At 41.1% G+C, this 25079-nt stretch overlaps 1 protein-coding gene across 6 annotated transcripts in view; it reads left to right on the top strand.

Moving 5' to 3' along the window:
* BLNK (B cell linker) overlaps window positions 1-25079 on the top strand; it is a 156834-nt gene that overhangs the window by 109298 nt on the left and 22457 nt on the right. For 4 of the 6 annotated variants that reach the window (XM_075216174.1, XM_075216173.1, XM_075216176.1 and 1 more), the window contains 5 exons: window positions 6747-6812; window positions 16189-16245; window positions 22049-22098; window positions 22203-22240; window positions 24470-24623. In XM_075216174.1, coding sequence (XP_075072275.1) covers window positions 6747-6812; window positions 16189-16245; window positions 22049-22098; window positions 22203-22240; window positions 24470-24623 — 365 coding nt within the window. The remainder of the gene's footprint in view (window positions 1-6746; window positions 6813-16188; window positions 16246-22048; window positions 22099-22202; window positions 22241-24469; window positions 24624-25079) is intronic. The other 2 variants (XM_075216175.1, XM_075216178.1) reach the window with 1 other exon arrangement.

The raw sequence follows: 25079 nt of genomic DNA, 5'->3' as shown, positions 1-25079 counted from the left end.
TTTTTAAATCATTGGTAAATCGTTAAGAATATCGGGAGAAATTTTTTTATAGTGTGTTCTCAGCCTACACTGCAGCAAAGTGTTTCAGCAAACCTGTCTAAGCATCATGTGTTTGCCGTGATTTTCACATAGCATTCTTCCCAACCTTGTCTCTTCTTAATATTGGGACAGATGATGTGACTTGTTATAATGGGGGGGGGGGCGTGGTCATACACCTAGGGGCGTGTCTAGCAATATTGAAGTGCTAGGCTGCCGCGTTCTCCCCTCCAAACACCATTCATTGGTGTGCGCAAAATTCCGCGCAGCACCTGTTCACCGTGGCTCTGTCATGCAGCAGGAGATGAGTCATACCTCCCAAATTTCTCAAAGTTCCCAATCAGGATAGTGGGACAGAGCCCTCAAATCGGGGCTGCCCCTCCTAAATCTGGACAGTTGGGAGATATGCAACAGCCTACAGCTAAATACATATCATCATCATCATCATCATTTATTTATATAGCGCCACTAATTCCGCAGCGCTGTACAGAGAACTCGCTCACATCAGTCCCTGCCCCATTGGAGCTTAGTCTAAATTCCCTAACACACAACCACAGACAGAAACACAGACTAGGGTCAATTGTGATAGCAGCCAATTAACCTTTTAGTATATTTTTGGAGCAAATATAAATACTGTGTGAATATAAAATAATTTCTATGTTCTGCAATATAAATATATATATATATATAATCTCCAGCATAGACTGAGTACAGGAAGGGCATGATCACATAATTACTATCTACAAAATAATTACTATCTACAAAATATTTAGATGTATAGACATAGATGTATCCGCAGCTATGCCTTATAGGAGGTGTATCTCTTGCGGGTGCTGGAGGGCTGGTCCAGCAATATCCAATGATGATGGTCAACAGCACTATGGACTCTTTTGATTGGCTGATTTCGGATTGACCCCCTGAATGTACTTAAATCATTAGCGGTTATACTACATGAAGTCCCGGACAGCTATTTACATTAATTAATTGACATTTCCATTTCGACCACTGCAGGAATGAAAATTCCAGTTGGATATTTGAAGGTGAATACAGCATATGTTTGTATTGAATTTAATTCACGGAAATTGCAAATTTTGCATTTATTAATGACACTGCAAAGTCACTCTTCTTTCTTATGTATATGACATTTCATTACATTATTAAATAGTGTACAAATAGGATAATACGAATTTAGCATTTAACACTGATACCGTGAAGCCACATCTCTATGCTATCATGCAGCATTAGTATGTATAGCCCACCTCTAGAAGAGCCCCATAGTGCACCAGGCAGTATATACCTTACTTACCAATCTGTAATCCCGCAGTGGGTGTGGATTGGCAGTATGTAAGGGGGCGGAGGTGTCATGAATTGCATCAGTCTGTCCCGCCCCCTAAGACAAACTGACATTACGTCACCAAAGTGACGCAACTCACCACAAATATTTTATATTGTGAACTAGGCAAAATGTTACCTTTCCCACTAGGTGATGCCTTAAAACTACATTACCACCTAAGCATTTAAGATCTATTTCCAATTTAAAATAGAGGGGGGTGTGAGCAGGAGGACCAATTAGAAGCAGCATTCTCCGTGATTGTGGCTTCTGATTGGGCTCCGGCTCACCAACCTTACCTACATAACACAACCACGTTTATTGGCCAGGGCTGTGAGACAAACGAGCCCCGGGGGCTCTGGGAAGGACTAGGGTAATAATAGGTGGTAATACAGTTTATAACCCTACTCCCTAATGAGACATCTGTGAGACCAGAAGTACAAAATTTGTTGTTTTATTTTTCTATTGTGACATAAAACAGGCATAATGCTCAGTCATAGTTTTTCTTCAAATTTATACTGAACCCTATAGAGAAGGAAATTATAATGAGGGAAGAGTGGAAAATGTTTGTGTCACAATATTGAGAGTAGAGATGTGCACCGGCCACTTTTCGCGTTCTGGGTTCTGATTACCTTCAGGTTTTGGGTTCTAATGGGTTTTGCCAAAACACCCCCTCAAGGTTTTGGGTTTTGATTTTTTTTTTTTTAAAAAAAAAAGCATAAAAACTGCTAAAATCTAGATTTTTGATTTTTTTTTTCACTCCTACGCTATTATATGGCTGTACCACTGGACTGGACTTATATGGCAGTACCACTGGACTGGACTTAAGCAGCACAGGACAGCACCACTGGATTTAAATGGCTGTACCACTGGACTGGACACAGAACAGCACCACTGGACTGGACTTATATGGCAGTGCCACTGGACTGGACTTAAGCAGCACAGGACAACACAGGACAGCACCACTTAAATTATGGCAGCACCACCACTGAACTGAGCAGGACAGAGCACAGGACAGCACCATTGGACTGAGCAGGACAGAGCACAGGACAGCACCACTGGACTGAGCAGGACAGCACCACTGGACTGAGCAGGACAGAGCACAGGACAGCACCACTGGACTGAGCAGGACAGCACCACTGGACTGAGCAGGACAGAGCACAGGACAGCACCACTGGACTAAGCAGGACAGCACCACTAGACTGAGCAGGACAGAGCACAGGACAGCACCACTGGACTGAGCAGGACAGAGGACACCACCACACACCCTCCCTCTTCCCTCTCCAATGCCCGAGTGAAGATGGCGGCGGGAAGCGGGGAATAATATGAATCCGGATCTCGCGAAATCCGACGGCGGGATGATGACGTTTTGCCTCATTATGAGTTTTGCGTCGGGCGGGAATCCCCGAACAGTGCTCGGATCCGGGCTTCGATCGGCACTGTTCAGGGGTGTTCGGATTTCAAAAATCCGAACCCGCTCACCCCTAATTGAGAGTGAAGCAGTAAGAACTGGTTAGGGTAAAAATGTTACCTAAAACATATGTTGCACAGAAAAACAAAACAAAAATTTGTTAGGGTGGAAACCTGTTCCAAAGTAGCTAATAGGAATCATTCTACTCCTCATATCCAAAAGGTATATTTAGAACATTGCAAATAGTAGTCAAACATATTTGCATTTATAAGTAACGTAGAATTTGACTGCAGATGAGAACCACTTGGCCCATCTAGTCTGCCCAATTTTTAACCTATGGTAACCTCAAACCTAATTTGATTATTTATTCTTTGTAAGGATATCCTTATGTCTATCCCAAGCATGTTTAAATTGTTCCACTGTATTAGCCTCTACCACCTCTGATGGGAGGCTATTCCATTTATCCACTACCCTTTCTGTCTAGTTTATCCTCAGATTTCCTCTGAACCTACCTCCCTCCAGTGTCAGTGCATGTCCTCGTGTTCTGATACTTCTCTTCCTTTGAAGAATGTTTCCCTCCTGTACCTTGTTCAAACCCTTGATATATTTGAAAGTTTCTATCATGTCCCCCTTTCCCTTCTCTGCACCAAACTATACATATTAAGTTATTTTAGTCTTTCCAGGTAAGTTTTGTGCTGTAGGCCATGCACCATTTAAGTTTCCCTTCTTTGTACAGTCTCTAATGTATTTATATCCTTCTGGAGATATGGCCTCCGGAACTGAACACAGTATTCTAGGTGAGGCCATATATGTTGACCACTTCCATACAATGGAATTATTACTTCTCTCTTTGTGCTACTGGTTTGAAATCACTCATATGCTTGTGTGTAATCTGTGCAGCAACGATGTCTTTGAAATTAACTTTCCACCATTGTGAAATATTTTGAATTACTGGCTTTGATAACAGTGATGCTAGAATGTTTAGACTGAATAAAAGCTTGTGTTCCTACTGAAAATATACCTGTGTTTTCAAATAAGAAACCTGTCATCAGTCCCCATTATCTGACCACAGACCACACGTCTACATGACAGACCAATAAACAGAGAATTTTAATGTGTCTGTATACAGTACCAACAATCCCCAAAATCTATCTATTGTGTGTGTGGTGTTTGGACTCAAAACATTGACAGATATAAATAAAAAAATAGATAATAGGGATATTATAATAATGGAGTCGTAATGTTAATGTGAATAAATCATTGTTTTAAAACTTGTACTAGATGTAAACATAACAATATATTATTAAAGATGCCTGTTAACAAAGTATTAGTAGAGTTTGATATTCAAACAAGTATTTGAAGGACATGTCCACCTTTAGGGAGAAGGAGGGGGGTGTTGTCCACCTTTAGGGAGAAGGGGGGCTGCTGTTTATCTTTAGGGAGAAGGGGGGGTGATGTCCATCTTTAGGGAGAAGGGGGGTGTTGTCCACCTAATCATATAATGGAAGAAGTAGCTAATTATCACAACCTTTAATTATGCATAGCAAAGGGCAGGGTCTGATTATCCAATAGGTTGACTAGGTTGCAGCCTAGGGTGTGAGGCTTTTGGGGGACGCAAAATTGTGACAGGGGTAGGTATAAACTGAAATAATTTTTAAATAAAAGAAAATTGCTCTCCAAAATAAAAAGAAAACTTGAAAGACAAATGTATTAAGGTTTCTTGACGTATTCCCATGGTAAAGGCTGAAGACAATGAGTCATCCTTGAAGCGCTTGAGAATAAGCAAGTAGGAGAGATGAGGAGGCCACAGACCCCATCCACATCTTCATCCTCACTAGTGCCTGTTCATGCCTCTGTTACACTATACAGTTTTTGGATTTTAATGAAAACAGAATAAGTGACAGAGATTGTTGTGACCCATGTAAAAAGCCAAGTGGAGCTGAGTTTTGAAAAATGTAAACATTGGTGGTGGGGAATGAGGAAAGCTGGATTTTAAATTAAAGGCGGGTTTGTTTTTACCTTTAGCCTGTCGTGGAAGCAGAGGCGAAAATGGCAAGCTGTGGGGTGGAGGGTATCGGGGCCCACGACCCTCTGCATCCATGCAGGGGCCCCATTATCTCCATGGGCCCCGGTGCACGGCACCTGCCAGACCGATGGTAGTTCCGCCACTGCGTGGAAGTCAAGGGGGAACTCAAGCGTATTAGTCTAGACCAGGCCTGTCCAACCTGCGGCCCTCCAGGTGTTGTGAAACCTCCAGGTGTTGTGAAACTACAAGCCCCAGCATGCTTTGCCAGTAGACAACCAGTTGATAACTGGAATGGCATGCTGGGACTTGTAGTTTCACAACAGCTGGAGAGCCGCAGGTTGGACAGGCCTGGTCTAGACCATTTCTTGATAAAACAACTCATTGATGTCACACTTTCCTGGTACATAAGCCGTCCTTTCCATTAAAGTTGAGCCCACAAAAGGGCACCCACTAAGATGTATCTAGCTAATTCTTTCTAACATTAACTATACCATTTATCTAGATACTACGTGACTCGTGACTGTAGGGAAGTATTGTGACATATATTATATGTAAGCCTTTCCTGAAATGAGACTTGCTTCTAAATAAATCGCAGTGTAAGCAAATGGGGCGCGTTAAGAGTGTATTCAAAGCTGACCATTTTAGGCTGATTTAAAATAAGAATTTACAATTGCACTTTCCAACGTGGTTCTTTCTGGATATGTCTGCTAAGCAGCGGTTATATTACTCTCACATTCACATTAAGTGGCAGATAGTAGAATGTTTTGCTTTCATTTCCCCAAATGTGTTTCCTGCCTATGACCAGGTGCATTTCATGAATGCTTCTTGTGTGAAATATCTTATTTGGGCAAAAGATCCGCTGAACTTGAACTGCTTTATTTTATGGAATATATTAATCGAGGGCTCTTAAACTATGTTTGCTTAGGGACAATAACATGTATTGTGTATCTCCATGATCATCCTGTGCACAATTACTGTACAAACTTAGATTACTAAAATAGTTTTGTACACATCTGAAATTATTCAAATTGAATCGTAGGTGCAGAAGGTGACTCACAGACCCAACTAAGTTCTCCATAATATAGGCTGACAGTTTAATAAGAGCATTACTGCTGCACCATTCCAGTCTGTGGTCAATCTGCGTACACGTGAGCCGGCTTGGGGGCTCGAGCATGAACACTGGAAGTAGAAGCCCAGGCTCTGGCCTTCTGTTGCAGATTCAATTAAAAACAAAATATAATAAGGTTAATTTCATTAAAAAAAAAAAATAGTAAAACATTATAAACCTTTTATTTAAATAAGAAAAACTAAATGATCATTTATTTTAATAATAATGCCTTTTTTTCATTGCTGACCGCCAACAAGTTTCGCTTAACTGGTGTATGCAATTTGCCTCATCCAGCAGAGTCACCCAAACCTCTAATGGTTCAGAACTGGTCCATTCTATACTACTAGCAGGGCCTGATTGAGTCAGTGAACGTGTCTGGCGGATCTTGATGGGGGTTGATCGAAGCAATAACCTCCCCACCCCCCAGCAGCACTCTTCCTACCTTTGAATTGCGTCCGAGAGGTACGATCAAAGAGATGAAAGGGCGGGCCCAACCAGGGACCAACCAATCAGAGTAAAGTAGTGGTGTGGCTATGCTAAATTCCCCCACTAAAGAAAAGTCTAGGTCCGCCCCTGAAATCAGTGCTTGGCAACACTGGACCATTGAAGGTATTTTGGACTGTGATGGATCGAGAGATTTTAGCATTTTGTTTGGCGATCATTTTTAATCTGGCTCCCAAAAAGGGCTAAAAAAATCTGTAATATAAACAGACAAAACACTAAAACTGCTTTATTTAAAGAAATATTTATTGCATAAGGGCTATACATATCATCTTTTGTATATAAAGTATGCAAATTACGAGATTCATTAATGATCTTCCCTTTATTCTTGCAGGCAGATTCAGAAGATTGTCCATGACATAAAGAAAAATGATGGTGGAATAATAAACAAGTTAAAAAAGTAAGTCATGCTAAAAAATATGTCCTACGTTAACTTTAATGTAAATAAATCTGCTAGTTCAAGCATAGGATTTGAATTGCTGCAGATGTCTAGGGTAAGAAGATATCACATGGTGACAGCCAGGGTTTAGCACTTGAGCCATGTAAGTAGCAGATTTCTGTTTTCTTTTTCTCATTTAGTTGTTTCTCACTTTCGAAGGACTTCAAAGTAACCAACCAATGCTCACATACTATTGTCTTTATGCTGGTGTATTAGCTGAAGTCCAATAGCCGTTTGCAGATATACAAATGTAAGCTGGATTGCTAAAGAAATGGGTAGTCAGAGTATTGCCTGGTAGGTTCACAGGCAGGTAGTCAAAGTCACTAGGAATGGTAGCAGGAGATGAGCAAAGGCTTCAATCAAGGAGTGCCTATTTAAAAGCCCAAACAGGACACAGGATCCAAAAGGGATTCCTCTGAAGCAGTACCGGCCATCTTGGATAAGGGCAGGTTTAACAATAGTTACACCTCTGGCCACCAGAGGTTACTGTTGGCAGGGGAGGGCTGGAAAATTTTAGCCCAGGGGCCCAAGACTCAACTCAGCAGCCTATTAGGAACATTTTAAAGTTAAATGAATGCAGGTGCCCCAGGCCAAGATAGCCCACTATGGGACAAGCTCAGGGGGCAGATGCCCCCCTGCCGCCCAGCCCAGCCTGCCCCTGACTGTCATAGACTATTCCTAACAATTATATAAGCATGGACATACAGTTTATATGTGTGCACGTCTGTACACTATAACACATTATAATATACAGCTTTGATACAGTTAGGTAAAATTTAGTTGCTGGATAGAAAACTTTTGCACCCAGTCAATGTGTTCTAGAATAGAGCAAATAGAGGGACAAAAGAGGGGGTTGGATGTACAAAAAGGGATTGAGTTTAAAAGATGTTCAACTTTGAGGTGTTGACTTTAAGGTAAATTATGTTTCCAGAAATGTTTTTAAGGGTTCCAAGCTTAGACATACATATAGGTAGAGTATAGTTGTAATCTATATTCTGTAGATAAAATTTGTACACTATTGTTTTGTTTTATTGCTCTAATAGCAGTTGGTATCCTTTGTAATAATGGTTATGGGACATTATATTTATAAGCACTGAATATATAAATATTCTCTTTAAGGGTTTCTTTGTGAAAAGATTACACAGCATTTTCTAGTGGCCTGAGTGACAATGCTGAAAGGACCACTAAACCCAAAACTTAAAGTGTACAGCTATGAACCAGGAAAGGTTAAGTACATTGTTCGATGTTCACGCGAAATTCCACTGAAGCTCTGTTACAAAGTAAACTATTATCTCCCCATTCCCTCACAAACATCTAACGTCCCTCCCACCTATTGGGATAATGTTTTAAAAAGCGGAGACTGCATTCATTAAAGCTGCTCTGACATGACTGGCCCTGCCTCTATGTATGAATCCACACAGTGCGTGTTGTTCAGAGCAAGTCTGCAAGCCTGTGAGTCACTCTCTGCCTGTTTAGTTAGCGCAGGTGTGGTGTAGGGAGGGGCAGAGTATAAAATTAACATACTGGTCGTGCTTTCAGTCCCTACTTCTACATGCACTGAATAGCCTGCAGGTTACAAAGGACAACCTGTCAAACAGGGAACAAGAATCTGGTTGTGCTAAAATGTCATCTGCAAATAGGGCTAGTTTGTGTCCCTGTTGACATAGCTGTGGAGGCAGGGTTGTTTTCATAAATGATCGCTGCAGTGAGGCCCACCTGGTTTGGGTTTATAAGGTAAGATAGATAGGGTTTCAGCCTGTTTGCAAGAACCTTGGCGAATGTCTATATTCAGAAGACATATGGGGGTAAATGTATCAAGCTGAGAGTTTTCCGGCGGGTTTGAAAAGTGGAGATGTTGCCTATAGCAACCAATCAGATTCTGGCTCTCATTTTGTATAATGTACTAAATAAATGATAGCTAGAATCTGATTGGTTTTTCAAACCTGCCAGAAAACTCTCAGCTTGATACATTTACCCCATAGAGTGGTATGTAGCATTATTCTGTGTTTTTGTTGAGTTTTGACAGGACTGTTACATTGACTTCTGCAATTGTAATTAGGCATTAAATTAACGTATCTGACCATCAGGGGTAGAAGTTCCCTCTCATATATCGGTAATGATATATGCTAAACCCATTTGGCCCATGGCTTTCGTCTTTTGAGGTGCTTTTATAGCTGAATTCACCACATCCTGAGTTATTGACATTGGCTCAACTTTCGAATAGGCGATGTTGTTAAATATTTTATATTTGACCACTGAGGAAGAAGGGGTTGACTGGTGAATACATAATGAATCCTAAAACAGTAACCATAGTGTAACTGCAATTACATTATAGTAAGATGTGTTTTCTGTTGTTGTCCTTTCGGGGAATCTGGAAAGGAGACGACCACACTTATTGACCCCATCATATTGCTGGAGTGTTGCACAAATGAACCATTTTTTGTCCTACGCTTAGAATAGCAGTTTGAGATTTTTAAGCACTACCACTAGTTGGTGGTCTCTATCTGTGTTTTGGGGGTTTGTTCTGATCTATGAATAGTGTGTAATGGTCCGGAAGATCTTGTGTTTTTTCTTTATTAATCAGAGCCTTAAATTTGGTAATCTCCCCCCTAATTGTGCATTTGTGCGCTTCCCATGTAGTTAAATCTAACACATCTGATGTATCATTGAATGATAAAACATTCTGTACATCTGGGTGGTCTAGTAAGTGATCATCCAGTCTCTATAGTCATGGCCAAAAGTTTTGAGAATGACAAGTATTGGTTTTCACAAAGTTTGCTGCTTCAGTGTTATTAGACCTTTTTTGTCAGATGTTGCTATGGTATACTGAAGTAAAATTACAAGCATTTCATAAGTGTTAAAGGCTTTTATTGACAATTACATTAAGTTTATGCAAAGCGTCAATATTTGCAATGTTGACCTTTTTTTTGAAGACTTCTGTAAGTCACTGCATGCTGCCAATCAGCTTCTGGGCCACATACTGACTGATGGTCAACCATTCTTGCCTAATCAATGCTTGAAGTTTGTCAGAATTTGTGGGTTTTTGTTTGTCCAGCTGCCTCTTGAGGATTGACCACAAGTTCTCAATGGGAGCGACTTAGTTATCACATTTGCCTTATGGCAAGGTGCTTCATCATGTTGGAAAAGGCATTGTTCGTCACCAAACTGTTATTGGATGTTTTGGTACCGTTCTTTATTCATGGCTGTGTTCTTAGACAAAATTGTGAGTGAGCCCACTCCCTTGGCTGAGAAGCAACCCCACACATGAATGGTCTCCGGATGCTTTACTGTTTTCATGACACAGGACTGATGGTAGCGCTCACCTTTCCTTCTCCAGACAAGCGTTTTTCCAGATGCTCCAAACAATCTGAAAGGGGATTCATCAGAGAAAATGACTGTACCCCAGAACTCGGCATTCCGATCCCTGTACCTTTTGCAGAATATCAGTCTGTCCCTGATGTTTTTCCTGGAGAGAAGTGGCTTCTTTGTTTGCCTTCTTGACACAAGGACATTCTCCAAAAGTCTTCGTCTCTCTGTGCGTGCAGATGCACTCACATCTGCCTGCTGCCATTCCTGAGCAAGCTCTGCACTGGTGGTGCCCCGATCCCACAGCTGAATCAATTTTAGGAGACGGTCCTGGCGCTTGCCGGATATTCTTGGGCGCCCTGAAGCCTTCTTCACAACTATTGAACCTCTCTCCTTGAAGTTCTTGATGATCCGATAAATGGTTGATTTAGGTGCAATCTTACTAGCAGCAATATCCTTGCCTGTGAAGCCCTTTTTTTGTGCAAAACAATGATGACTGCACCTGTTTCCTTGCAGGTAACCATTGTTAACAGAAGAAGAACAGTTATTTCAAGCACCACTTTCCTTTTAAAGCTTCCAGTCTGTTATTCTATCTCAGTCAGCATGACCGAGTTATCTACAGCCTTGTTCTCATCAACACTTTAACCTGTGTTAACGAGACAATCACTGACCTGATGTCAGCTGGTCCTTTTGTGGCAGGGCTGAAATGCAGTGGAAATGTTGTTTTTGAGATAAGGTTCATTGTCATGTCATCTGATCACTCTTCATGACATTCTGGAGTATTTGCAAATTTCCATCATATAAACTGAGGCAGCAGACTTTGTGAAAAATAATATTTGTGTCATTCTCAAAACTTTTGGCCATGACTGTACTATAGGAGTTATAGTGTAATAAAAATTGGAGCGTTTTCTGACCCGGTTATATTGTGTCCTCAGCCAAATAATATATTTTTCGCTGGTCTAGAGTGAATTATTCTATTCTACTGTATGGGGAATATATACATTGGAGTAAAATGTGTAGTCCTTACCATCAGGGTTCACCAGGAATCCAACAAAGTGTAGTATTGTAACATACACTTAAGTTTATGGAACTGATCTGAGGACATGCTTGAAGACCCGCTTGAACAATCAATGCCTGGCACCAAGGCTGTGTTGAAATCACCTCCCACCAACAGGATACCCTCCTGAAAAAGTGACAGATCTGCTAATCCATGTGCTGAAAAATAAAATTGGAGAGTGGATACATGCCAGAGTGACCCTGTGATCCCATGGATTGAGCCTTTTAAAAATGAAAATCCCATTTGTATCATATTTTGGAGCTATCACAGTAAATGGAATTGGTGTATGGAGTAGTATACAGTCACCTTCCTGCCTATTGTCCACCTTACCATGTGGGTCTCTGGTAGAAAAATGCTACAAGACCCTTTGCATTCCGAGGATAGAAATTAACTTTTGTGTGGTGAGATATTAACCCTTTCACATTCATAGACATTTTAACCTTTAAAGAGATAGTCTTAGATTACATAAATCAATATATAAAGACTGGGCTACTTGCTAGGATAGTGGATGGTATGGAGAAATGTGCTCCAACAGGGGTACAGTAAACATTTGTAACATACAAACTAGATTGAATGAATTGTAACATAGAATGAGAAGTATCCTATCACACTCTAGTATATGGGGGCCTATTAAATAAACAGGGTAGAGCCCTATATGCAGTGAAAAAGGCTTCTCCCTATCTATCAAAGTGTCACAGATGGCGATAGCCGTGTTATTGCTGGGATTAGACTACGCCGGAGAGGAAATTCACAAGGTCTCGCTGGTGAAAGCCTCCCCGTTCTTCCACTTGGAAACAAATTATACAAGTCTGATGAGGAGCGTAAGTTAGGTGATAAAATAAACAGCATTATAGGTCACACATGAATCTGCCCAAGTCATTATACATTCTTAGTTCTTACATAATACTCATGGCATAGAAATTATATACGTCTCTGTTTTCATGTGGGGGGTTGGAGAGTTATGTCACACAATGAGCAACAGGAAGGACACATGGATCATTATGTTATCTGGTTTCCTGTTTTATCTGCTTGATTTCTCACCCAAAACATTTATGTTTTGATTTAGTTTTTTTTTTAAAAGGGAAGTATTACCTGTAATATATAATGAATGATGCATCTGTCAATCATTACTACCGAGGAAATAGACTCTTATCGCTGCTTTTATTATCCACCAAGTGGCATTTGTGATTGTGCTGTCATAGTATTACTGTCTATTAACCAGCCGCTGGTGAGAGGTGCTGTGTCCTGTGTATACCTTACAGAACATAGGAGCAGGGACATGGATAAGATAAGTTGCATAAAATATTTAAAATGGTTCAAGATATTTCTTTTTATTTTAAGAATAAGAGAACACATTGATATCACGGGCTGGTTGGCAATGGTGGCATATTTCCACCAGGCCTGTGTATGTGAGAGAACGCTGCCCCCAAGATTAGAGATGCCTACTGCTAGTCTTCCCTCCACAGCAGACCCGGATCTAGACCTTTAGGACTGCCCCATGTTTCACACACTGAAGCACCATTTGCTTTGATCAGCGGAGACTGTTTAAAGATGCAAATTCCAGAGATAGCTGCTGATTTATGTTATATACATGTAGGGTGCATAGCAGAGAAGCCTCAATAGTGTTGTCTGTCTTCGGAACATCCGCATAGTCCATTGACATGCTGATTGGGGTCACTGAAACCGTGCCACTAGGACACACAACTTCACTCTGCAATATCAGACAGGGCACCAGGGATGGTCCTGCATATCAGGCTGGGCACCGGGTATGGTCCTACATATCAGACTGGGTATCAGGTATGGCTCTGTATATCAGACTGGGCATCGGGTATGGCTCTACATATCAGACTGGGCATCGGGTATGGCTCTACATATCAGACTGGGCATCGGGTATGGCTCTACATATCAGACTGGGCATCGGGTATGGCTCTACATATCAGACTGGGCATCGGGTATGGCTCTACATATCAGACTGGGCATCGGGTATGGCTCTACGTAGCAGACTGGGCATCGGGTATGGCTCTACGTAGTAGACTGGGCATCGGGTATGGCTCTACGTAGCAGACTGGGCATCGGGTATGGCTCTACGTAGCAGACTGGGCATCGGGTATGGCTCTACGTAGCAGACTGGGCATCGGGTATGGCTCTACGTAGCAGACTGGGCATCGGGTATGGCTCTACGTAGCAGACTGGGCACCGGGTATGGCCCTGCATATCACGCTGGGCACCGGGTATGGCCCTGCATATCACGCTGGGCACCGGGTATGGCCCTGCATATCACGCTGGGCACCGGGTATGGCCCTGCATATCACGCTGGGCACCGGGTATGGCCCTGCATATCACGCTGGGCACCGGGTATGGCCCTGCATATCACGCTGGGCACCGGGTATGGCCCTGCATATCACGCTGGGCACCGGGTATGGCCCTGCATATCACGCTGGGCACCGGGTATGGCCCTGCATATCACGCTGGGCACCGGGTATGGCCCTGCATATCACGCTGGGCACCGGGTATGGCCCTGCATATCAGGCTGGGCACCGGGTATGGCCCTGCATATCACGCTGGGCACCGGGTATGGCCCTGCATATCACGCTGGGCACCGGGTATGGCCCTGCATATCACGCTGGGCACCGGGTATGGCTCTGCTCTTTTTGTCCTTCTGTCCAGTCCGATATGCAAAGTATGATGTTTGAGTACATATATGTGCGTAGAATCTATAAAAATATCCTAGGAGCATTTGCGCAAAGGTCTTGGCCCAATTACTTGTGTTTATCACCCAATCTGAAACTTACCAGCCCTCCCCAGGTTGAATTGTAAACGTACAAGGGGGAACTATATGATTGAACACATTATTATAGAAATGAGGGTTCATCTGAGTGGGGATTAAAGTGAAGAGATTGGGATCAATAAAGGAACATGCTGAAAACGATTATATATTAGTAGGTGGAGCTGCTTTAATATCTAGTTCTTATTCTTAAGATGAGAATGTCAGTGTTCATATCCCCTCCACAAATGAGGTCGATTTATATTACCTGTCACCTCATTGTATTGAATAAAGATTTCTATAATTGACTTTATGTCAAAATTGATAAAGAATCCCTTTCTGTACAGTTCAGATGGCGGGACCATTCCTTGTTTTAAACTACAGGTGTCTGACTTCTCCTTTAGAAATAGCAATCAGTAGAAGCTTCAAGGATAAATGATGGAAGGATAAAACTGATGCATAACTCCGAATGTAAGCATTTATAGACCAGGATAATTTTTATTATGTATAGTTTGAATCTCAAAGTATAAATTCATGAAGGTTATACAGTATATGCACATTATCTACAGCCCTGTAGTTTTGTACACTTATTTTTTTAAAAAAATTGGATTAATATAATGAGTTGCTCTGTATCATACAGACGGGGTGTAACAATAAGGGGTATGGTTGTCACCCCCCTCTTATGCCCCCTCCCTCCCGATAGACTGCTCTGCTCTCAAAAGAGCAAAGAGTAGACCATTTTTGAGCGGCCTTACCGGGCATGCTCAGTAGAGGGCGCTCTGCTTTATAGAGAACAGAGCGAGTGCCCGGTAGACTACAATGGCATGGCCCGACCCTTACCAAAATGATGCTTTGGGGACAGCAATGCTGTGTTCCCCCCCTGCATACAGTATATTTGGTAAAGTACAAACGTGATCCGTTTATGAGAGGTATTTGTGTAGTCCAAAGACATCCTCCATTCATTGATGATTGTGAGGCTGAACACCGCTTTTTGTATCATGACCATCAATTAAAATAAAAAAGGTGGCCGTTGCTATATTAACTCAAACTGCAGTCTTTAGTAAAGATGATTTGGAAGATTAAATATAAGATTTAAAATGGTACAAATATATGGGTTTAGGGAAAATAACATGCAGACAATTCTATGAACCTGGAATGATGTTTCTGAAATATATGAATAAAATGTCCCTATATTTTCCTGGTAATAGCTGATTGCTATGAATTCATATTGAGATTATCAAATATATGTGTCACTAAGAAACAAGGAAGTAGCACACGGTTGATATGTCTTGCTACCTCCCATGATGTCCGTTCTTCTTAGTAGGTGAAAAAGCTGCGTTCACCTCACAAGATGGCTGCCTCCACTGTGTGCAGCTGACTGGTGCAGTGTAATTACTCACCTCACAAGATGGCTGCCTCCACTGTGTGCAGCTGACTGGTGCAGTGTAATTACATCTATATTTGTATTATTACAGTAATTCTTCTTTAGGGTATCTGCCACAGTGTAAATGTCTCTTTGTACCTCAGATCCTAGTAAATGAATAGGCCGCATTCTTATAAATATTGATTTAGCTCAGAAAATGGCTACCTCCATTTTATATAATGACTGGTGCACTTCATCTTAAAGATAACAGCCACGATGTTTCATGTTTATGTGATTCCGTCGTCTTAACCCCAACGTTTTTTAAAAATGATGCACAAAATGTAAATTCTCCAGGCCACAGTTCTTTGAGAATTCAGAACTTAGAATCTTGTGAGCGTATCTTCGATACGGAAAGACCCCACTATTTGGGAATCGCATTTAAAATTAAAATCACAAATGAGTTCACCTTAAAAAATACTCTGAATTTCTTTGTGATTATAGAGCAACCTGTATCCTAAAACATTACTTCACATGACTTCTTATTTTTACAGATTTGTTTGATGGCATAATCAGTGTTTATTAATCTACAAACAAAAGTATTTAAATTGTCCAACATTGTTGAATAATATGTAATTGTCATAGTATACAAAATGTATTTTGCTTTAAGTAAATCTAGCTGCATCACTTAATCATTTTTTAAAATCTTTCTGATGACAAATTTAAAAACCACTGCTGTGCTCTACGACAATCCTGTCTCTCACTATTGCTTCCTCAATTTTCTTTTGTATAATGTAATCAATCTTTCTCCAATCTTTGGGTGTAAGCAGTGTCTTCCCTCAATGTCTAGGTTCCAAAACGATCAGGTGGCGTTAATTTGTAAAACTGGGAAAGATACGTGGGATCGGTATGACAATCAAACCTTGCTTGTTTCTGTCTGCATATTGATTTCTATATGTTTGTTTTGTCTGCTTTTATATGTTGTTTGTGCATTGTCCCTTTTCTGTGTTTAAAGAAATCTGTTTCACATCTAACTCTACACACAACCATTGCATCACTTCAGGTTAGATGTAGGATATTAGAATTACAGTAATTCAATATTTCAGTTTCTCTTTTCCTGGATATAATTTTACATTATTCCTTGGTACCCTTCCATCTCTTGAAGTGTGAAACTGATCACATAATTGCTGGTTTTGCTAGTTCCTGGTGTAAAAGATCTGTTTCTGTATTTTTATTGGTTTGTAAAAATAAAATATTTTCACTTCTAAAGAACTGCACGGCTTAATTCATATATGTTTTTTAAAAAATATTTTTTGAAGAGGACTATCGCAAATGTTATTTCCAGAAAGAGGCTGCATTATTACTAGGAGTGCAGGAATAAGACTGGAATGCAGTACTGCAAGTTACTTTCGTTAGGACCTCCCCTGGCAAAACCTATATACTGACATCTTAAATTACTACCGAACTCTGCAACTTGGAAATTCCCACATACACACTACGCAGTGTGGGCAAGGACCAGCTATAAGCCCTTCCTTATTATTCCCAGATAGTGCCTCTACATGTGAGAAAACTGTTGATTCCACACCCTCCTTTTAGGATTGGCACCACTGAACTTACACTGGGCAGTTAACCCTTGAGGACAATATAGTGGGTTTACTACCCACTGGAGCAATATATACCGCTGAACGCAACAAGGGATGACTTGGAACCAAGGAAGCTAATGGGCAGCAGTAGCAATGTCCCACCTTACCAGTCCCATGTGCCATGTCTATGTTACCCATATGCTCCCATGCACTTCTAATACCCAATTGTTCTTATAAAAACACTGATGTCATGATATTGCAACACAATGTTTATATGTTTGAGAGTTTATAAATATTATGGTCATGTGCGTAATAGATTTATTTTTAGTTTGTGTTGGTCTGATTTATATACTTCTACTGTATAGAAACAGAGAAGGAAGAACTTTGCATCATGTGATGATGATAACAGTTTTGTCTTTGGTACAATGGTTTTGTGGTCATGACTAATAATGACATGGTCTGAGAATATCAGAGACTGCACAGAGGAAAGCGCATGAAGCTATTCAAAGGGACTTTTGTCCCCGAAAATAATTCAGAATTCCCAAATAATTAGAACATGTTCTGCTTCTGGTAGAAAAATAAACATATATTGAAAGTGTTTAAAACATGTCTGCTTGAGAATTGGAAATATCAGCTGACCTGTATGAAGTCAGTTTGTAAATAGAGTGGCCAAGTAACTGTCTCCGACAAGAGCAGTACACTCATCTCCTGCTGCTGTGAGCATGCCGATAATCTGATACGGAGAACACGCTAACCCTACTCGCACACATATGATTAAAAATGTTCACAAATCATTTTATCATTAATTGGAGAATCTAAATTTAAAAAAAAAAAACTTTTATTAAGATGCCCTACCCCATAGATGAAGCCACGGTGGCAGATCTGTGCAGCCGTTTCTCCGTTCCTCTTACATCCACAGCCAAAATCTAAGGGGGAGGGGTGGTTGTGACTGAGAGGACCAATCAAAAGCTACAATGTCTTGACTGTGATTGGTCCTCCCACTCGCACACCCTTTCCATCCCCATTTTAAAGTGACAAATGGAATAGAATGGAATTTTCTGGGGTTCTGAACCAGAAAGAGCCCTAGGAAAATCGGCTGCACATAGCAGCCCCCAGGGCTAGAGGAATGGGTACCTAGGTGGTGCTGCAGCTTTAATATACAAAAATAAAATAAAAACATTAAAGCCCAAAATGAACCTGTGCCTGTCAAACCTTCTGCCCTAGACCTGGGCCTGTATGGCTGCTCCTCAAATCCAGGCCCCTGGGGGTCTCCTTTAAAATGTGGTTCCTCTCTGTATTTAATATAGAAACATAGACTAATGGTTTATTTTAAAATTAAGTTTATTTATTTAGTGATGTAATAGACCGAAATGCTAAGCACTTTGTGGGTACTAACAATGACATGTGATCGAAATTTTAAAATGACATAAAAACATTGGGCCTGAGTCATTAAAGAAAGTAAGGCAAAAAAAAGGAGTAAATGTTCTCCGGGGTAAACCATGTTACAATGCAAGGGGTGCAAATTAGTTATTATTTTGCACAAATTAAATGCTGGCTGTTTCTTCACTTAGGACACAAATACTTGAGAGCTTTATTTTTACACTGAAAGTTGATCTAGGACATGCTTTACCCCAACTATAAATCTGTCCCCACATTTTAAATTTACCTTCCCCTCCAATGCAACATGGTTTTGCCCAGGTGTGAAGTTACTCCTTTTTTATGCTTTGCTCTCCTTAATGACTCAGACCCATTTTCCTTAAAGGGACTGGAGACCCCTGGTCAAAAAGCATTATGTAACCGCTCGGCTGGGAGGCCAGGCAGCAGTGGGGTGTGTACCAGGGGAGATTGAATGTCACCGACTCACGTCAACATGTGCAATGTTCTGCTGCTGCAGAACCTCCTGGCCAATCTCCTCAAACAATGCAATACCACCAGGGTTATCCACAATAAGTGGAAACCTAAAGTCACAGCGTAGAATGCCATTTAGAAAAAAACTTCTATCTACAATAAATCCTTCTGGGCGAGTATTAAAGAAAATGTATTCAGAGACAGATTCAAGACTCTGTACTGGTTTATTTTGCCTTCTTTAATAAAAAAAAAATTGTGCAATGCAACAAAATTGGCATATTTATTTGAGAGCCATGTCCCCGTATTTTCTTTTTTAGCAGGTTCATGTATTGCTGATGTCACATATGAGCCATCATATGAAATGCAAGGGACATAGTTAGAAACAACATGCACAGTAGAGAAGAATGTAGTGTAACCAAGGAGTCAATCTCCAATGCCAGAGGACTTGATATGTGTCGGACCTGAGCGGACCCAGTGGTATTCGTTTTACCGATTTATGAGAACTCCGACAAAGTTGACACCTACAAAAAAAATCTGATTGGAAACTAAAATATAATTTACAATAATATTATTATAATAAGTAATTGAGATTTCGCAACTGTCCTTGATATACCCAGAATTTTGTGAACTGTACAAAGCTTAATTGTTTCTTAATGTACCTAATTTTAGCAGACATCTTCTGCTCCCATCATTTATTATTTCATTTAAAAACTCGTCCATGTGCCTTCAGCCTATCAGTTCACTTGGAACTAGTGACATCACACCATGCACCAGTGATGTCACAAGTTCCTAGTGAAGTGATACATTCTAATAAATGTTGGTTCAACCCACAAAAATGGATTATCTTGCTGTGTAAAGATTTAAAATAGATCACATGTATCAGTCATTTTAAATGTAAAAAAATAAAATGCGGTGCAACCAAATCTCCATCGCTGCCCATCACAATGGTGCATATTTTTGCACCGCTTGAACGCATCATGGCGGGGCTTCTCTGGGAGCCCCGGCAAAGTGACCCCTCTCCTGCAATCTAATTTTCCTATTTACCTGAACGGAGGAAGTGCTCTGCGAAGCCGAAGAGGCTTCAGCAGAATCCCATAGGAAATGACAGGTAACGCCATCCTGAGATGGCGTTACCTGTCTGCACAATGCAAAGCTTATCAAACCATCGCAGTCCTTATAGTAATCTATGGGGACTGCGATGCTGCACGGTATTTGCCAGGGCCTGATTAAGGGTTCTGGCCGCCCTAGGCTAATACGGCCGCAGCGCCCCCCCCCCCCCCCCCCTCCGAATATATAGGTGTATAGGAACACTCCTGAATATGAATGTTCAGGTGTATTCTCCAGCATTCAAATTTAGACAGATTGTGCCATTGTCTCTTACCTGTCCTTGCTCTTCTCTCTTGCAACTTTGTTATCCTCTCGCTGGCTTCTGGAAAGTTGGCGTCCTTTTTTTGAAAATGCAAAAATGTATTATAATGCAAAGCCTGAATGATTAGGCCCTTTAGTTAAAACAAAACACTCCATTATGGCCAGCTAAAAGTATCCCATTGGACAGACATATATAAGCAATATCTGAATATTTGTTGTCAATCAAATACAAACCTCTACCAGCCCCATCTCACTAATATTTAGTATTCTAGTGATTGCTGAGACCACCCATGTGACCACCACACAATCATGAGATTCTGCCCCCCAAAGCTGCTCTATTTTTTAAATACCCCCTGCAGCCATTTTCCTTAACCACAACCCCCCCCCCCCGCACAGCCATTTTCCTTAACCCCTGCTGCAGCCATTTTCTTTACCTCCCACCCTGCATCCATCCCCCTTGCAGCTATTTTCCTTACCTCCACTCTGCTAGCTATCTATCCCCCCCCCCCCGTCACATCAAAACTCCCCCAGTCACATATATCAGCCCCCCTCCTCTGCCCTCCTTCATACATATCAACCTCTCTACCTCCCTATAGATTTTCATGGCAGCCCCCCCCCTCCCACCCTATAGATTTGTATGACAGTCCCCCTCTCCCTCCCTATACATATGCATGACAGTCCCCCCTCTACCTCCCTATAGATATGCAGGGTAGTCCCCCCCTCCCTATAGATATGCAGGGTAGTCCCCCCCCCCCTCCCTATAGATATGCAGGGCAGTTCCCCCCCCTCCCTATAGATATGCAGGGCAGTTCCCCCCCTCCCTATAGATATGCAGGGCAGTTCCCCCCCCCCTCCCTATAGATATGCAGGGCAGTTCCCCCCCCCTCCCTATAGATATGCAGGGCAGTTCCCCCCTTCACTTACCTGTAGTTGTGCCAGCGTCACTCCTCTCCTCAGATCAGCAGATAGAAAGTGAAGACGTCCTGCTTCCTGTCTGCTGCACAGCAACAGGCAGCCTGGCGATTGGCTGTGTGTTGCTAACCACTGACCACCTATGCTTTTGATCGTCGAGCCCTCCACCCCCCACGGCGACCCCCCCCCCCCTCCCCCACCCCGAAAAAAAAATGAATGAAGAAAAAAAAAAAATTTAAAAAAAAAAAAAAATGTAAAATTTTTTTTTTATTTTTTTTTAAAAAATACCCACAGTGCAGCGCCCCCCAGGACCCAGTGCCCCAGGCTGCAGCCTGGTCAGCCTAGTGGTTGATCAGGCCCTGGTATTTGCCTAAACTGAGGAGAATTCTGTGAAATCTCCTCCGTTGGGCAGTTAATGCATAGCAGCCATACTTAAAATATGCAGAAACTACTGTTTCCGCATCTTTTAAATGTCAAATAAGCTTGATGCATAGACCCCTAAGGGACATATAAGTGGTCAAATCTGCGCCACAAAGGCTTTAGCTACGCATGTGTCAAAGGGCACGTAAAAGACTTGGGGGGATATATTTACTAAACCGCTGTTTTAAAAAAGATGTTGCCTATAGCAACCAATCAGATTCTAGTTATCATTTATTTAGTACATTCTACAAAATGACAGCTAGAATCTGATTGGTTGCTATAGGCAACATCTCCACTTTTTCAAACCGCAGTTTTAGTAAATATACCCCCTGGTTCAACTTGATTTCCAATTATTTACAATTAACTCTTTATTTCAACAACCACACCCATTGTCTCATTAGCCCCGCTGACGCTAACATTGCTAAACATATGTGCTGTGCCTTGCATTGTATGTAACATGAACCTATGTCCGCTATTCAGTGTATTGTTACTTACTACAGCCTTTGTGTAAGCTTGCATCCTTGCTCAGGATTGTATGACTGCAACAGTTAATTCAGAATTAATCATGTCTGTTTACAGAATAACAAACAAACCGCCTCCAAATGTACCAAGAAGAGACTATGTGGCAGGTAATATAGTGTTTTGTATCTCTGTGTTAAAACGTATAACCTTCTGGAGCTAGAATGTTTGCCATACTGTTGAGCTCATGAGGCTTTTTATGTTTTCACTTTAGGTACTGCAGAGGAGGAAGAAGAATGGTCAGATGAGTTTGTAAGATCATTTTTAATTTTATTTCACTACATGTATTTATGGGGCAGTACAGCGGCACAGTGTTTAGCATTGCTGCCTCACATCGCTGGAGTCATGGGTTCAAATCCGACCAGGGCACTATTTTTGTGGAGTTTGTATGTTCGTCCTGTGTTACATGGGTCTCCTCCCACAGTCAAAAACATACTGGCAGGTTATTTGGCTTGTGATAAATATGAACCCTAGTGTGTGTGTGTGTGTCCGGTAATTTAGATTGAAAGCTCCTATAGAGCAAGGAATGATTGTTAAGGATGGGTACTACACTACAGGCTATTCAGCCGATCACACGATAAACGACCGTTCCGTCCTGTATCGTATTAGTGTGTACACTGAAACTACGAGCGATGGTCGTTCCAAAGCTCATCGTAAAATCTTGTTCGACAATAGAACAATGTCATTCCAATTCTGCAGTGTGTACGCACTCACGGTCAGGATCTCCATAGAGTTTACAGACTCGTGATCTTTTCAGCCAATGGTTATGACAGATGAAGAGAACAAATCTGAGGGTAACTGTATATAATGTATACGCATGAATGAACGAACTGATCGGGACTTTTTCTTTTTCCTTTAAGTCCTTGGTAAAATCATTATTGATGTGGCATCGGGAGAAATTTTCTTTAGTGTGTACCCAGCCTTATTCTGTTTACAGCACCCTAGGGTCTGCATGTCTGTCTGTGTGCCTCCCCACCCGCAAAGTGCTTTGAGTCCTATTGGGAGAAAAGCGCTATATCAATAAAAAATGATTGTTCTTGTGCTGTAATTAAGCATAAATAAAAATGGACTGGTGGAACAATATTCATCTAATTAAAAGATCTTTACACTGTGCCTTGCTGTTTTATGAGATACAAGTGGACTTCTGCAGACATGAACAAGATACTGGATAATTAAATCAGATGATCGCCATGAGATTAGGGCTTTAAATTAAAAAATGGTTGCGAGATAAGCATAACCTTTTACACAAAGCAATGTGCACTTACTTCCTTCTTATCTCAGTTGCTGCATACTTTCTGTATAGAATCATTATTATTTTTTTAAGTGCTTTGCATATAAAAATGCACAATTAGCGGTGTTAAGCCTGAAAAAATGTAGTATAAAAAATTGGGTATATGTAATTTTCATTAAAAGATTTTTCAACTAGTTAAAAACTCCTAGAGCATAGCTAGGTGCACACTTACTCCCCAGTTTTTAGAAGTGACAACCCCCCCCCCCTTACCCCCGCAAACTTAACCATTTGTGGGTTTATGAGCCCAGATGGAGGTGCATATGGCAGATAGGGTAAAGGTCACTGCAATGTGACTAATGTTCCTTTTGGACCACCCCCTTAATTTCATCTAAAAGATCATGAAAGTGAGAGGGCATCTGGAGCTCAATGTAGCAAGCTGAGAGTTTCCGGTGGGTTTGAAAAGAAAGATGCTCTCTATAGCAACCAATCAGATTCTAGTTATTTAGGACATTCTACAAAATCATCATCATCAACATTTATTTATATAGCGCCAGCAAATTCCGTAGCGCTTTACAATTGGGAACAAACATTGATAAGACAATACTGGGTAATACATACAGACAGAGAGGTAAGAGAACCCTGCTCGAAAGCTTACAATGTCAGCTGGAATCTGCTTGGTTGCTATAGGCAACATCTCCAGTTTTCAAACTCCCCGTAAACTCTCAGGTAGATACATTTGCCCACTGGACTGTCTTTATTCCAGGTCACATTTGTACATATGAATGTTTTTATTATATGGTATTGATGCGCTTAAAATTCCAATTCATAAAATATGCAAACTTCATGGAAAATTTCCCAAATTGCCAGTGTCTCAATGGAGATGTAAATCCAAGTTATTTTGTTTGGAGAAAAGGCTAGAAGGCCAACTGCTTAACCAGAAATCCCCTCGATATGCCCTTTAGCACTGTGCATCCCTCAAATATCACAACCCACAACACAAAATCATTTTCTTTGCATGTTGATGCAACATAAAGCACGAGTGTGTATGGTCAGTGTTCTGCTAGGATCACCCTGATTCACCCAGGTCCTCTAATATGCACAGAGCAACATTTTGCCGCATTTACCTATAAATACGCACACAAGAGAGCACTTGCACTGCAATGCCACATTTTGCAGCTTTGTAAATGACCCGTAGAGTTTGTTGTTTGTTTTTACCATTTTTCTTTCATTTTATATAATCTTTTACACAGGAAAGTGACTATGAGAATCCAGATTCTGATACAGACAATTACGTGGTTCCTTCACAAGATGAAACCGACTGCAACTATGAACCTCCGCCAAATGCATATGACAATAATTTCCCTCCATCCTTTAAGTTGGCTGACAGGAATGGCGGCTACGCAGGTAGGTACAGACCAATTGGATAACTACAACATATTTTCTATATTTTTAGCAGAGTATTAAAGCTGCACTATGGGAGGCATATGTGTTAAGTTTTTAAGAATGCAGCTTTAATGTGAACGTTCCAAAAAATGTCACCTTTAGCCTGATTTCAGTGAATACATTCTATACTTCTGTTCTTTCACCTCCAATTTCTCAGCCAAATCTTATGGCACAATAAATGCTGTGACGCAAACCTTCCATGTGCCTCAGTGTCTCCATAGTAGTAGCGAGTACAATTAATGTTAATAATAATTAGAGGAGCACTTCAGGAAAAATGTTAATATCACTATGTGGAAAGGGCTAAGAATGAATAGACAATACTAGTCTTACAAAGGCAATTCGCCTCCTTCCATGTCTGTTTTGACAATAATCGTGGACTGTGCAAGGGGCATAGATTATGGCACCTAATGGAAACTT

Source organism: Mixophyes fleayi, chromosome 6 (genome assembly GCF_038048845.1).
Source record: "Mixophyes fleayi isolate aMixFle1 chromosome 6, aMixFle1.hap1, whole genome shotgun sequence".
NCBI classification, from domain to species: domain Eukaryota; kingdom Metazoa; phylum Chordata; class Amphibia; order Anura; family Limnodynastidae; genus Mixophyes; species Mixophyes fleayi.
This window is presented reverse-complemented; position numbering and strand designations above follow the sequence as displayed.